The 16,696-nt window shown below is 35.1% G+C and overlaps 1 protein-coding gene across 1 annotated transcript in view; it reads left to right on the forward strand.

The window, feature by feature from the left end:
* CALCRL (calcitonin receptor like receptor) overlaps nucleotides 1–16,696 on the forward strand; it is a 106,201-nt gene that overhangs the window by 51,259 nt on the left and 38,246 nt on the right. The window contains exons 2-4 of the mRNA XM_021706873.1: nucleotides 14,559–14,649; nucleotides 14,826–14,912; nucleotides 16,124–16,216. Coding sequence (XP_021562548.1) covers nucleotides 16,163–16,216 — 54 coding nt within the window. The 5' untranslated portion in view covers nucleotides 14,559–14,649; nucleotides 14,826–14,912; nucleotides 16,124–16,162. The remainder of the gene's footprint in view (nucleotides 1–14,558; nucleotides 14,650–14,825; nucleotides 14,913–16,123; nucleotides 16,217–16,696) is intronic.

A 16,696-nucleotide genomic window follows, 5' to 3' on the forward strand; every position in this document is an offset into this window, starting at 1 on the left:
TTTTTTGATTTATTGTAGAGATGAGGTCTCACCAAGTTGCTCAGGCGGGTCTCGAACTCGTGGGATCAGACAATCCACTCACCTCAGCCTCCCAAGGCGTGGGATTACAGGCTGAGCCACCGAGCCTGGCTGAAGATACCATCTTTAATTTGCTTCCCCATCTTACTGGAAAGTCTCATCTCTATATGTCTGCATCTTGAAAGCACTCAGAAACACTTTGTGGTGCTTCCAAATTCCACGTGTCATATCTTCTATGTAAATGTCTCTCACTCTCTCTCTCTTTTCCTCTCTCTCTCTCACACCACACATACCCTCACATACTATTTCCTACTTTCTCCATGTAAAATGCATCCTTCCAACTGATCAATTAAACACTAAAAATATTTCTTTACTAATAACACTTTATTATCCATATTTGTACATGTATTCCTTATGTTGCATGGTTTTGACTATCTCTGAGAACAAAACTGTAGCATTTCCAAATCCCCAGAACATAGCTTTTGGAATATTTTAGGCTCTAAATCAATATATTTGAAGTGAATTAATAAATTAGTATATAAAAATGCTAAGATAGAATCATGTTTAATAGTTGTGAGGAATTGAGAACTTATAGAGAAGCACATTTCAGTATATCAACATTTTATTTGCTTTTTATGAAAATAATAGTTGCTGGGTTCAGTGGCTCAGCGCCTTGGGAGACTGAGGTAAGTGGATTGCCTGAGCCCACGGGTTCAAGACCCGCCTGGGAAACTTAGTGAGACCTCATCTCTACAATAAATCAAAAAATTAGCCGGGCGTGGTAGCACGCGCCTGTATTTCCAGCTACTTGGAAGGCTGAGGCGGGAGGATCGCCGGAGCCCAGCAGGTCGAGGCTGCAGTGGCCAGGAGTGGCCATTGCACTCTAGTCTGGGTGACAGAGTGAGACTCCAACTCAAAAAATAACTAACTAAATAAATAAATAATAAAATAAAAAAGTAAAAGAAAAGAACAGTTGAATTTTTTATGTGCGCCATTTACACACACATGATTTTTTTTCTTTTGGCCTTCCTTCCCTCCCTCCTTCTTTCTCTCCTTTTCCCTTTTTTCTTTCTTCAAGTTCTTCTTTCTTTCTTTTTTTTTCGTTTGAGTTGGAGTCTCACTCTGTCACCCAGACTGGAGTGCAGTGGCCACTCCCGGCCACCGCAGCCTCGACCTGCTGGGCTCCGGTGATCCTTCCGCCTCAGCCTTCCAAGTCGCTGGAACTACAGGCGCATGCTACCACACCCAGCTAATTTTTTTTTTTTTTTTTTTTTACTTATTTGTAGAGATGAGGTCTCACTAAGTTGCCCAGGCGGGTCTCGAGCCCGCGGGCTCAGGCAATCCACTCACCTCAGCCTCCCAAAGGCGCGGGATTACAGGCTGAGCCACCGAGCCCGGCCTCTTCTTTCTATCTTTCCTTCACTTTTTTTTCACCTTGTAATAACTCCATAGAAGGGAGATAGTTGGGGTGTAAAATTTCGATGGTATAAGTTGAACCACATGTCCATGACCAACCAGACTAAATCAGAGGTTTGTGCCAGACTGACCAGATTTCAGTCAGTTCCTCTTGCAATGATCAGGAGGGAGCTCACTTGAACCAGAGAGAATAGATTCCCTATAGGAAAAAGTTTCATTTATAATGGGGGAGAAAGCAAGATGTGCTAGGTAGAGTGTTCCAGCAGAACGCCTGCACTTCCTAAATGCTGAGATGTGCTACTAGGTGCCGTATATATCTTATTTTGAGAAAGATTGGAAAGGTTCATATGCCAAGAATACCATAAGCTGAATCATGGGCTGCTATGCAACTTAAATTAAACTATATTTTCTGATTTTATTGTTGGTGGAAGAAAACATGCTTTCACATAATACTTGACTTTTGACTTTGTGGAAGGGAAAGATATAAAGCTCATAGTCCAAAGAGCTGGAAAGATATGTTTTGTTTCTGTGTTTTTTGAGCAATTAATTCTTTCCATATTAGATCTCCTGGAGGGAGAGTGTTCCACCAAGTACAAAGCATATTTTTCAGGCTTCCTCCCACCTTTTACTAATTGGACTGAGATTTGGCTGTGTGCCTCTTTCAAATAAAAAGAGGGTGATGAAAATCACCGGAAAATGGCTAATTATGCCCACAATGGGAAAATTATTCCCATGAGTAAGTACTTCATAGTGTAAAGTGAAGTCCTGAACTTAATCACAAAATTTTCTCCCTTTAATAGTTATTCAACTACGCAATCTGGAATGTTCATTAAATAAGCAAGTGGGCATAGAGTTAATGTATTTTTGTTGTTGTTCCAGTGCATGCTTGTAAAGGCTATGGTACACTGTAATCAATCTAAAATAACTTAAGTGAAACCACTCAGAAACAGAAAGTCAAATACCACATGTTCTCACAAAAGAAAGCTAACTGACGTAGTCACAAAAACGTACAATATGGAATAATCAACATGCAGGATGGAAAGCATGGAGAGGGTGAAGGATGAGAAATTACATAGGATATAATGTATATAATTCGGATGATAGTTACACCGAAAAACCATATTGTACCATTATGTAGTAATCAATCTAACAAAACTGCGTTTAACCCCTCAAATGTATATCCTTCTCAAAAAAATTAACGTCTAATTTGAGAGGTTTTATATCTTGTTTTAAATAGTCTTAGCATGTTATATCCTGTAAGATGCCACTGTTTGATTACAACGTGTACAAAAAAAATTGCTACAGCTTGTCTATAAAGGCTGTTAGGAAATGTGCAGTTACATGAACTAGATTGACAACTTATCTGGGAATATACTCATCATTCATTTTATTTGATATTGTCATAACTACTTAAGTTAAAATAAAAAAAAACCATATTACTTCTGTAGATAATAAAAAAAACTCAAGATGTATATGACCACCACTTTGAAATGTAGTGTTAATTTTCCACTTATAATGCTATTGAAATTTTGGCAAATAAATAAAAACATGCATAAGCTTACTTATATTTATAAAAATTGTATTGTGATATAATAATAACAGCTAACATTTACTGAGTTCTAAGCAGTGTATGTACATTTGCTCATTTCATTTTTTAGTAACTTTCTGGTTTTCTTGTGCTAATTCTTACAGAAGTTGTTTAATTTGCTAGTGTGTGACTGAGTTCGGTTTTCAAATCAGGAAGTCTAACTTGTGTTTCTAATTGGTACAACTACTGCCTCTACTTGTAACTTGTATCATTGTTATCCTTCTATTATGCTAATTATTAAATATCAGTTGGATGCTACTCCCTTTATGTCAATATCTATCTGGATAAAAAGGAAGCTGTGTCATTAATTAATTAATCAACAATATTAACAATATATATTTTCTTAGCATGTGAACTTCAACATTATAATTAAATTTAGGTGTCTTGTCAAAAATAAAATACTTTCTAGAAGTTTTTGTGACAGTTTTATTGACTTTTTAAAATTGCTATTAAGTGTGTTTTTATATACTAGACCATCCATAGGATTTTGATGAATTAAATGTAATCATTTTTCTTATTATTTTATTGACTACCCTGTTGAGTTTATGCATTGTTGAATTACTTGTTAATGTGTCTTGTAGTTTCTGTTACTCTGTACTTTTAATTTTTTAGCTAAGTCACTTTTTGTTAAATGCAAAGAAGATAGAAACCCAATGTAGCCAACATTTAGGAAATGTTGATTTCCAGTCCCAGGAGCATTAAGGCTGTTCCAGTGAAGAAGGTAATACGTTAGCCTGGGCTAGATGAACTGATCCGATTCCTTTCTGGAAAGTCTGGCAAGGGGACTAATGGAGAATATGTTTGCTTTTCTAATTTGTATTCTCTGCAATGGAGAGGACTAGACTTTTCCCAACTATACTTTCCCTATGTGGTTTTTCAAAAGTAAGAATAACTCTAAAAAGAGGGGGTATATGAAGAGGTAGAAGTAAGATAAATGATTTTTCAGGGGGGTGGGGTGTGTAATATCTTTTCCTGACTTCCCATTTAACAAAATAAAAATTATCTAGCTAAATAGTTCACTTTTACAGTCTTAGATTCAAACTCAAATTCTGGGGCTTTTGGAAATAAAGAGACATAGGGAAAGTATTTTTGATCACAAAAACAAACCAAGCCGAACCAAACCAAACCAACCCACCCACCAATCAATCAGCCAAACAGAAAAAAAACAGTGCTAGGAGGGACTTGGTTTCAAGGGCACCTTGAGTTACTTTGATTTAAAAATATTTCTATATACCAATCTTTTTTTCCTTTTTATATAAAGCTTGAGTCCTCCCCAAGGTTTCAATTCCTTTTTTCCTTATTACCTGTTTTATAAGTGAGACACCTGGAGAGGTACATAACGTGCAAAAATGTATTGAATGACAGAGGTGGGGCTGAGGCCCAGGACTACTAACTTTTAAATGTTGGTAAAATTAATACATCTTTCTAATCTCATACACAAGTTCTATGGATAGCGTTTAAAAGCAATGAACTAAGCCACTAAAAACAGCATAAGTTTACTGCTCTCCAACTTGACAAATATTTTTACTGAGGGAAGAAACCTTAACTTATATCTGACCTTTTTCCTCTTCCAAAGTAGGGAAGTACCCTACTCAATAAACAGGGCAGGATGACTAATTGAATTTATAGAAAAATTATTTCTTCATTTAAAATGCATTTCAGAGTGCTCACAAGTAAGACAATGCATGTGGTTTTTATTTAAACTTACTAGAATGACAAGTATGCGTTGTCAAGCCAGTAACTAATGTAAGTTTTAAAAAATCAAACATGACATCATTACTAGCAAAAGGAATTAAAAAAGAAACTGTGTGGGGAAATGTATTAAATGTGTTTGATGAATACAAGTGAAATTCAATGAGAAAATTGGATGGTTAAGCAAAACAACTGAAAAAGCAAAATAAAAATGTGTCCTGCACTTTTAAAATCTTAATTATGCAAGCAAATGAATCCCTTCTCTGAATCAGTACAATATAGGGCAAAGAACCCAGAATCAGGCATCAGAGAATCTGAGTTCTGAGCTTGGAGTCAGCCCCAAGCATCTTTGTGGCCTTGGCCACATCACTTAAATTTGCATACTAGATTTGCCAAGTTCATTCAGTCAATATTATCATTGCCATGACTAACAGAATTACAGAGTGATACAAATGGTAGTAATAGCTGAAGTTTGTTGTGTATATGCATTATGAGGTGTATGTATCATGCAATTTAATACTTAAAATAATCCTACAAGATGAATTATAGCCGGGTTCAGTGACTCATACTTATAACCCCCGCACTTTGGGAGGCCAAGGTGAGAAGATTGCTTGAGTCCAGGATTTCAAGACCAGCCTGTGCAGCATAGCAAGACCTCATCTCTACAAAAAATAAAAAATAAAAAAATAGCTAGGCATGGTGGTGGTGCACACCAGCTACTTAGGAGGCTGAGGTGGAAAGATCTCCTGAACACAGGAGGTCAAGACTGCAGTAAGTTGTAATCATGCCACTGCACTCTAGCCTGGGCTACAGAGTAAGACCCTGACTGAAAAACCCATGAATTATAATACAAATTATAGGCAACAATAAAAATTATAGGCAATTTTAACTGGCATTATCTCATCTATAAGTCATATCAATCTTCTAAAAGATAACCACTGCTTGTATACATATTTTTAGGTCAGATAATCAGCTTAGTCTAAAGTATTTGAAGAACTAGAATTTAAAGCCATGCTTCTTTGACTTTAGTGTATGTTTTCTAACAAGTATGTGATAGAAAATGTGGACTTGGATTAAAGATCAAGTTTGATTCTCATTTTCTAGTTCACTAAACCAAGCAGAAAAGAGTTGAATTGACTTTCTCAAAATGACACTTTAGGAACAGCTTGGAAGAAAGGGAAATTTAGGAACAGCTTGGAATAAACGTGACTAATAAATGGGACTGTTTTGTGCTATAATGATTGTATTCTAAAGTTAGGAGGAATGACCAGCTAGTTGGGAAGCAGAAAGTTACCACTTTGGTTTCAGGGAAAAGTGTGACTTTTGTTCCGGTAAAGATTTGTATTAGTTTTCTACACCAGTTGGAACAAATTACCACAAATTTAGTAGCTTAAAACAATAGTGATTTACTATCTCAGAGTTCTATAGGTCAAATTCTAGCTGGGTGCAGTGACTCATGCCAGAAATCCCAGCACTTTGGAAGATTCTGACAGGAGTGCTTGAGCCCAGGAGCTAGAGACAAGCCTGGGCAGCATAGCAATACCTCAACTCTACAAAAAAATCAAAGCATGGTGGCAGGATCCTGTGTTCCCAGCTACTCCAGAGGCTGAGGTGGAAGGATTGACTGAGGCCAAGGGTATGGCGTGCCGTGATCATGTCACTGCACTCCAACCTGGGCAAAAGAGTAAGACTCTGACTATAAATACATACATACATACGTACATACATACATAGCGACTTCTGGGGGCTTGGCTAGTTTCTTTGTTTCAAGTGTTACAAGGTCAAAATCAAACTATTTGCAGAGCTGCATTCTCTGTTTAAGGTTATAAGGGCTCATTGAGGTTGTTGGTTGAGACTGAGATTGTTTCCAGGCTCACTGAGGTTGTTGGCAAAATTGAATTCCTTGTGGGTGTAGGACTGAAGGCCATATTTCCTTGCTGGTTGTCAGATGGATTCACCCTGCTATCTTGAGGCCTCTTGCCATTCCTGGCGCGTGAGCTCCTATGTCACAGAGTAAGCAACAATGAATCAGCTCTTCCTCTTGTTTCTTTTTGGCTGCTTTCTCTTCTGCCACATCCTTCTGATTGTCTCTTCATCCTTCCCGTTCTGCTTTTAAGAGTTCAAGGTACTCGTCTAGGTTTACGCAAAAAAATTCAAGATCATCTAGGATAATCTTTCTTTTTTAAGATGCATAAGCTGAGTCATACCTGTAATCAGCAATTCTGGGGAATAGTGAATGAAAATGTTTGCATGTCTGTTATTCTGTCTGCCATTATAATATTATTATTATTTAGTTTTATTTTGTGGAGTTGGCATCTCACTCTGTTGCCCAGGCTGGAGTGCAGTGGCATAATCATAGCTTACTGCAGTCTTGAATTCCTGGGCTCAGGAAGTCCTCCCACCTCAGTTTCCCAAGTAGCTGGAACTGTAGGTGTGCACCATCATGCCCAACATTTTTTTTTTTTAGAGATGAGATCTTGCTATGTTGCCCAGGATTGTTTGGAACTCCTGGGTTCAAGCAATCCCTCCACTTTGGCCTTGCTAAGTGCTGGGATTACAGGCATGTACCATGGTGCCCAGCCTATTGCATCATTTGTTTAAGCTATTGAGTGAACAGGTATCACAGTACTGATGTAGTATACACCAGTGTTCCTCAAAGTGTGAGTTCCCATGCTACCTCTGTCAGAATCACCATCAAAACTTGCTCAAAATATTTGTTAGAGTGAATGCTGAATGTTAGAATAGACAGGTTCCACCAAAGACCCTCTGAATCAGGATCTTTGGGAGAACTGATTATTCTATCTATGCCACTATTTTTCAAACCCAGTTATATATTAGAATCACCAGGAAAATTTGAAAAAAAATGCTCATCCCTGGCCACCAATCAAGATGAACTGGATCCCAATTTTTTGGATTGGAATCCAGGAAGTGGTCTTTTTATTAAATGATGCAGAAAATGATAATATGCTTAGAAGGTTAAGAATACCTAAAACACAAGGTTTCTTCAACTTGATTAAATTCATTTTGTAAGTAATCTACTTAAAAATAACTTTCTGCATACCCTTTTTGCGCAGTCCCTCTGATAGGGTTTGGAGCCACGTAGACAGATGTGCTGCCCACCCTGTTCTTACTGTGGTTACAACCTCATAGCACAAACAGACACATAAAGAAATAATTATAAGATTACATGATATGTTTAAAATAGTATTTGAATAACTTGCTCTGGGAGTTCAGAGACATTAATTGGGTGTGGGAATACTGTAGAATATTTTGCATGATTTATACTTGATAGTTCTTTTTAAAATAGTCTGGCCAGCACCTAGAGACAGATGAATACAAGTATATTCAGATTTCATCATGATCTAGTTAGGAGGATGTATTTTTTTTTGTCCAAATTTAATAGGCCGAGAACTTACTTAGGTGTTCACTAAACATACACATCCCAAATGCTTCTCCCAACAATTCTGATTTAGAGAGTCTTTGCTGGAGTCTAGTCATTCTAATATTTTCAGCAAATTTTGGTGGTGATTCTGAAGCAAGTGGCCCACACTTTAAGGAACACTGGTTTATACATCAGTGATTTAGTATCTGCTCACTCAATAGCTTAAAAATAATGCAAGATCAAACAACCTCACAAAAAGGATATATAATTTGGGTTTCTTATTTCGGTAACATATTTTTCTTTATATTTAGGTCATCATACTGCTTTATATTTTAAAAGTGTGAAGGACATTCCTCACCAGATTGGGGTGGGGTATTACACCTTACACCGGCATTTCTTTCTCAAAGACCCTATTGGAAGGAAAGATAGTAACTTGTTAAGGCAATTCTAGCACAAAGACTTAGGTTTTGCCAAAAATAAGCAGTAGGGAGAAAATAAAGGGTAACCAGCCTATTGCACTTTGACATTTTTTTCTCAGTGACACAATCTATTCTATTGTAGATCATGTAGCGAGATAGAATGAAGACTTTTCCTTTGACATACAGGTGTGGAATATTGGGATTGGAGAAGAGTATTATCCTTGATTTGATTCAGGACAAATGTAGCTGCTGCTGCTGCTACTGATGAAGATGATAATGATGATGATTTTCTTCTTTAGTCTGGGTCTCACTCTGTCACCCAGGCTGGAGTGTAGTGGCATGATCATGGCTCACCACAACCTTGACCTCTTGGGCACAGAGGATTCTTTGGCCTCAACCTCTCTAGTAGTTTGGACTACAGTCGTGGGCCACCACCACACAGCTACTTTTTGATTTTTTTTAGAGAGACAAGCTTTTAAGTTGTCCAAGCTGCTCTTGAACTCCTGGGCACAAGGGATCCTCCTGTCTAGGTCTCCCAAAGCACTGGGATTACAGGAGGGAGTGAGCCACCACACTCAGCCTAATGTAGCTTGTTGAATGTACAGTAAGTCAGAAAAAGCATGTTCTAGATAGGACACAACTCAGCTTTGCTCACAGAAAACTTCAGGTTACTTATGGCAAATTAGATATGTGTGTGGAATGCTCTGTTAGCCAATGTTACAGTGCCTGGATAAATACATTAAAAGAGAATATGGCTTAAGGACTGTAGGAAATCTAAGATATTGCAGAAATAGAGAAACAGAAGATGAATTTTTTTTTCCTAAATCTTGGAATGAGCATACACTTTTAACATGAAAGTTAGATGATTTAACTAAAAATAAGAATTATTATAAAGAAACATAAATCAATGGGAAGTATGTATAGGAATAATAAGAATGTGAGAAAATAAGAAGTAAGTTTGCTAAACACTGTTATGCATATATAAAACTTATGTTTTTCTGTTCTGGTAAGTTAGTATTTATTACATCACATTGGTTTCTAATGTTTATGTAGAATAAAACATGCCTATATACTACAGTATGCCCAGAAGATTACCTTCTTAACACTTATGGACTTAGAAATGTAGGTTCATGAAATGTTGTCTTATAGAGTAGATCTGTGATGGTGTTAGGAATTAAAACCAGAATGGTAAGTTACATAAAGTCTTGAAAAACTAGACAGCTATATTCCAAGTTATTTGAGATTTTAAGACATTGTTTATTTCTCAAAGTTCTTTCTGTGATGAAATAAATCATTATTTATTTTAATGTTGAAAATCTGTGGGGCATAAAGCATGGGGGCTACTTAGAAATAAGTTTTTTTTTTTAACTCTACTTGAATAGGAAAGTGTTTCATTTCTTGTAATAAATCACTGTTTTAATTTTAAAAGGGAAACTCAAACATTACTTATAAAATCTATGACACTAGAAGCTATAAAAAGAAAATGTCAGTAATGACTACTCATCCCATTGTGATTACAAATTTACTTAAGAGTGTATGTTAACCCGGCTATATGGCTTAGCCTGTAATCCCGCGCTTTGGGAGGCCGAGGTGAGTGAATTGCCTGAGCCCATGGGTTCGAGACCCTCCTGGGCAACTTGGTGAGACCTCATTTCTACAATAAACCAAAAAAATTAGCCGGGCTTGGTAGCGCGCGCCTGTAGTTCTGGCTACTTGGAAGGCTGAGGTGGAAGGATCACTAGAGCCCAGCAAGTTGAGGCTGTAGTGGCCAGGAGCAGCCACTGCACTCCAGTCTGGGTGACAGAGTGAGACACCAACTCAAAAAAACCAAAAAGAGTGTATGTTAGAGTTTTCACATCTCTGAAGGATTTTTTCCTACTAAAAAATATATGTGAAAATTCACTGGCAGACTTAATCACTTAACTATACTTCCTTTTTATTATTTACTTAGTCTTTTCCCAAAAATTGAGTGGAAATTACGATATTCATGAAATAACATGCAGTTCAGTTGTCAGTAAATAATTTTGTAAGATCCAAAAGAGATTCAAAATTATTTGCTTAACAGCTTTTGTCGGTGAATATCAATTGTATTTTTAACAAATATATATTTGGAATAAGCTTAACATAGAAGAAAGAACCACTTGCTGAAGCAGCCAAACAAAGGCAAAGCACCAATGAGCTAAGTCAAAGATAGGGTTAAACATACTTCCCTGAGAACCACCTTGCCATTACAACTACTGATATGAAACTCAATCTGATGTGACTTTCAGCTATATTTGCAATGGGTATTATCCTGATGTCAAGGAATGATCCATCTATGATTTATCTAGGGTACTCTTGGTGAAAGGGGTAGTTCCTTCATTACATATTACCCACCACATGTGTGTGCTGGCAGGGAAGCTTTGATAGGACTCAAGTAAATGGGATTGCCAAATACATTAGGTGTTGCTGATCTTGTGGAGAGTACAGATGTCCATTATGTGCTTGAATAACTGCAACCCAAACTTGCTGCTCCATCCTTGACAAACCCAGGTGTCACAGATCTGTCCCCTTTATTAGGAATGCCATAGGTGCACACAGTAAAAAAAAAAATCTCTCTACTGCACATTTTCCAGATCACTAGGGAATAGGGTGAAGACATAAAGCTATAAAAATTAAATATTTGCAGTGATAAATCTTTTTTGAGTTGACTAAAGTCCTCTTTAATTATTGGTGCCAGGATGATTTAGTGACCGCTAAAAGATATTTCACTAAGAGACTTTTTGAAACTCTGATTTGAAGTCTACTAGATAAGCAGCAAAAATAACAGGAGTGTTGGGTGAAATGTTCTTCAAATATGATGTATTTGGGAAAACGCCGAACATGGTTTTTTGAAGCACTTATACCCTTAATGTTGTGAAAGCAGGTACATATTAAAGGTAATTTAATCCTGACTCATGTGTAAACCATCAAATTATTGATCTTAAAACCTATCTGATTTTCAAATAAAATAATATTTATTTTCACTCTTATTTGCATGTGTGTGTGTGTGTGTGTGTGTGTGTGTGTATATATATATATATATATATATATAAATATGAATTACCAATGTTTTGAATATGGGCTACTGATGTCTTACATTTGGCCTAACCTTTATGTGCACCAAATTCGGTACAGTAAACTACTGTTTATCAACATCCAAGCAATCACAAACTCCAAAACTGAATCATTTTCGGGATTCTTCTTTTGTAAGAAAATAGACATGCTGATATAAAAACCTCCTCCTCCAGTTTTCATTGTCAGTATAGATTCAAACAGTATCTAAAACTTTCTGATATAAGAAATGACAATTAATAGTTATGATCTGTGTTCTTGGTTGCCACTTTAAGATTCTAAGGTACTTTACTGGTTTTTTAATTCATGTATTCATTTATATATATGATAAATGTTTATTACCTGCCAGTAACAAAGAACACCAAATTAAATTGGATATGGTTTCTGACATTGAGAAACCATATTAGCAAGGGAAATAGGTGTGTGTGTGTGTGTGTGTGTGTGTGTGTGAGATTCTAATAAATGATTGGATAAAGAAAGTTATTCAAAGAATGATTCAATTATAGTAATTCAAAAGACTTACATTCTGTTTCTTTAAAATTGACTCAAAATCCTGGTTGCTAATTTGTTTGTTTTTTGAGTTGAGGCTTTACTCTGTCACCCAGGTTAGAGGTACCATGATCATGACTCACTGCAGCCTCAGCCTCCTAGGCTCAAGCAATCCTTCTGCCTCACCATCCCAAGTAACTGGGACTACAGAAGCACATCATCACATCTGCTAATTTTTATTTTTTAAAAATTGTAGAGATGAAGTCTCACTATGATGCCTAGGCTGGTCTTGCACTCCTGGATTCAAGTGATTCTCTTACCCTGGCCTCCCAGAGTGCTGGGATAACAGCTGTGAGCCACAACAGTCAACCTAAAATTAATTCAAATAGAATATTCAGTTATATCACCTAGTGTCCCAACCATTCTGAACAAATGAAAACTGATGTAAATATTTTCATATAATGGAAAACAATAAATATTTGTAACAAAATTATAACCTGATATTAACACAAAATATATCTGCAAAAAAGTTGCTATGCTTAATTGTTTAAGAATATTTTTGTAACTTTTCTAATATAGACTATTCTTTAAATTCTAAATAGAAAAATGTGATAACTGTAGAAACGTGAGTTCATTGATTTCTACATATTTAAGGATAAAATAGTGTGTGGGGGGTGAGGGGGTGGGATTGTCAATAGTGGGAATCTGCCTGGAGAAGTTGGGGCACACCTCATCAACCAGGGTACCTGCACAATGAATATTTGTATACCTAACCCTGAATTGTACTCCACAGTTTTAAAATTAAACATTAAAAAAAAGTCGTCAAAATTTCTGTACCTATTTGTTACTATCTGGTTCTATTTGTACTAAGAAAAAAATCTCGTGATTATTAAAGAAGTAATAGGAAAAAATTATGAAAACATATTTATAAAGAGTAGTTAATTAGAAAGAAAATATTAGTGCATTAGTATGCAATATACCATAAATTTATATTGATCAATCATTTATTTAGTATTTTAATCTCATTTATTTATCAAACATTTCTTGAGCACTTACTTTGTGTCAGGAATTAAGTTAAGCACCAAATAGTGATTTCCAAAAGTAATTTTTCCAGTTTGATATAGTGATATATAAATAAAACATCTTTTTATATTTAGAGCTAGATTGAATAATATAGTTTTGTAAGATGAATACTTATCAGAATGTGATACTGTTTAAAATAAAAATATATTTGTTAATAAAGATATGTGATTTCATAAGATATATGAATCTACAAAGTACATTTGTGTTAATCTAACAAATAAAGATGGATACATAGGCATTTCATCAGGTTTTATTAAATTCCACGGGAAATAGAACTTGACTGAGAGTATGCCATGAGCCAGAACTATCAGGGTTTCATGACACAGTAGAAATCACTTGATGGACCGGCTGGCTGACTCAACCTGTAATCCCATCACTTTGGGAGGCCAAGGCGAGAGGATTGTCTGAGTCCTCGAGTTCGAGATCAGCTCGAGCAACTTTGCAAGACCTCGTCTCTACAATAAATAAAAAATTAGCCGGGCATGGTAACGCGCGCCTGTAGCACCGCCTACTTGGAAGGCTGAGGCGGAAGGATCACCTGAGCCCAGCAGGTCGACGCTGGGGTGGCGGTGAGCCTGCCACTGCACTCCAGCTTGGGCGATGAAGTGAGGCTCCAACTCAAAAAAGAAATCACTTCATAATCACAACAAATTTGTGAAGTTCACAATATTACATGTAATGTGTACATGTAAAAGTGGTATCTAATGATGAATTTTAAATTGCTTTAACTGTTCATTCTTTAACACAATATTCTAATAAGTTATCATTAATATGATAAGGAGAGTTTTAGGAGTTATGCTATAATCTGCTACTATTTTCTGCTCTCTTCAACAAAAATGTACCCCAAACAAAAGAAACTTCCTTTTTATCACATTGCTATTAATACTGAATGACAATTAAAGCTCCACTGAGATTAGAGAACAAAATATATATTTTAAAGTCAGGATGATTTAAAATAATTGTAAATTTTATAGACATAGATATAATAAATATAGAGATATTTAATTAAATTATAAATGCCTGAAAAATATTTTAGCAACGCTATGAAAGAGAAAAATATGTCTAAAATTCATATTTTTTTATGCATAAACAAAATAATCACTCTTTTATGATCGTTTACTCATAGAAAATATGTACATTTCCTGACAAAGTGCATTTTCATAATATATCTATAATTCAAATTGTTGCATCACATGTAGTGAATATGCTAATAGTATATAGTAACCCAAATATATTGTAAGCAAAAGAGTTTTAAAAATTAGAATAGCTTAATAAAGGTGCTAGTCCAATTTACTTTGAAGTTGTAAATATTTTATGGAAATAATTTTTGTTCTATTAACATAATATTAAATTATTACAATATCAATCAATATTTCAGGTCATGACCCCTGGATTTAAGAAATTCTTAAAGACAATGTTGAATATGATCCAAGAGAAAATGTGATTTTAGTCTGGAGACAATTGTGCATGTAAGTATTGGAAAATTAGATTTTCTCATAGTAAAATGCAATAGCAACTAAAATACTGACTTATTAATTACTAAATTGCAGAAATTTGATTCATTATTTTCCATCTATTACACCACCAATTTCTACTATTTAAAATTAATACAATGCATCCTGATATTTTGATTATTTTTTATAAGATCACCTAATAATAAAAATCCTGGATTGCTGATAGAAGAGAAAATATTTTGAAGATTTCTACAGTTAAAAAGGAAAGCTACTTCTAGGTGAGTCATTGGTGAGGGAAAGCAATGATGTGGGTTCTATATCTTCATTAATGTTGTGCTAACCTTGCATGTGATAAAAATAATAAACAAAACGTGAACATGAAGAAAATGTTTTAAATTTCTATTTCTGACATTAGTCCTATAATAAAATTCATGACTAGTTTTTTTATTAGAAAATATAGTTTATTTAGAAAGCAAATTAGAGAGAGAGAAAGAAACAGGAGATTCACCTCCCCAGGGTAGGGGAGGGGGCCAAAGCTAGGAATCATGGGGACAGTCATAACTCAAGAGCACATGGCCACACCAGAGTCTAGAAGGCAATGGTGGCAATGGTCTGGCAATGGCCAACTAGTTTTCTAACAGAATTAAATCTAAGTTCACAGTTCAATGGCAATTATCAATTGATTGGAATTTTTCAATCTCTTTTAAAATTTTTTTAAAATGTTCAATTAAATGAACATTATATTCTATGGCTAGACCATGACAATGTGTCAGGATAGGTTGCTCCTGGATTTTATAGTGAATAATCATTAGGAATTACATCCCAGTAATGTCCATCTCTTAGAATTAGGAAGTTAGTGGATGGCATTTTAGAAGCCATTTTTTATTAGCTCAGACTTGTATCTACAATTGGAAATATTTAAGCAGAAATATTTTTATTTGATATTGTTCATTTCTTATAACCTTACTTTAGTTATGTAAATGACTTAGATAATTTTTAATTTTCTGATTAATAAAAAAGATTAATACTCATAAAATATTTTAAAAGCTGTACAATAAAATATGCCAATGTAAAGCTCTTTGTTTTTATACTCTAAAATGATTTCATATTTTTATACTTTGATTTCAATTTTGGTAAAGACAGAGAAAGCAAGTTGTTATCTAATTACTTCATATATGTGAAGTTTTTTGTTTGTAAGTATAATTCAATTAAAGTGTATTTGATTAAGCTTTTTATTTCTTTAAATAATGATGCTTTCGCATGTTTGTGGTACATAAGACCATTAATCAAATCTTTTTTTAACTTTTAATTTTTGTATTAAATTAAAAAGTTTAATTCAGGGTTAGGTATACAAATGTTCATTATGCAGGTACTCTAATCAAATCTTTAAGATGAATTTGCTGTGTACTTTTAAAAGAATGTTTTTGTTTAGAACATTTAAATTACTTCATAAATATTGATAAATTATATTTTTCACTTTCTGTTGCAGTTTGATTCATATTATATAGCATATTTCATTTTGGCCTTAATGATGGAGAAAAAATGTATCCTGCCCTCTCTACTTCTCTTGCCTTTTTTTATGGTAAGCATAAATATCTATGATCATTTCTTTTTTCACTGCCAATATGCCTATCATTGATAAAGGTTAATAACAACAAAGTTAAAGCAGTTACTAGATGCATAAATTAATTACACTTTTGTATCCAATCAATACAGCAATCATTTATTTCCTTTCAGTGTCTGCTCTTACTCCTGCAACGCATATAGAATGGTGAGGCAGAGGGGGTTCAGAATGGGGAAGATCAATGCATACAAATGTGCAAGACGTCAGGGGAAAGCAATTTTCAGAGCATGAAAAAATATAGAACAGCTCTGCAGTACAGACGTACATAGTAGATAAAATATTTTCTTTCTTTTATTTTTATTTTTTATATTTTGAGTTGGAGTCTCACTCTGTTGCCTAGGTTGGAGTGCAGTGGCATGCTCATGGACACCACATCCTCAACCTGCTGGGCTCAGGCGATCCTTTTGCCTCAGCCTTCCAAGCAGCTGAAACTACCGG

Source organism: Carlito syrichta, unplaced genomic scaffold (genome assembly GCF_000164805.1).
Source record: "Carlito syrichta isolate Samal-C Ts95f unplaced genomic scaffold, Tarsius_syrichta-2.0.1 Scaffold316189, whole genome shotgun sequence".
NCBI classification, from domain to species: Eukaryota; Metazoa; Chordata; class Mammalia; order Primates; family Tarsiidae; genus Carlito; species Carlito syrichta.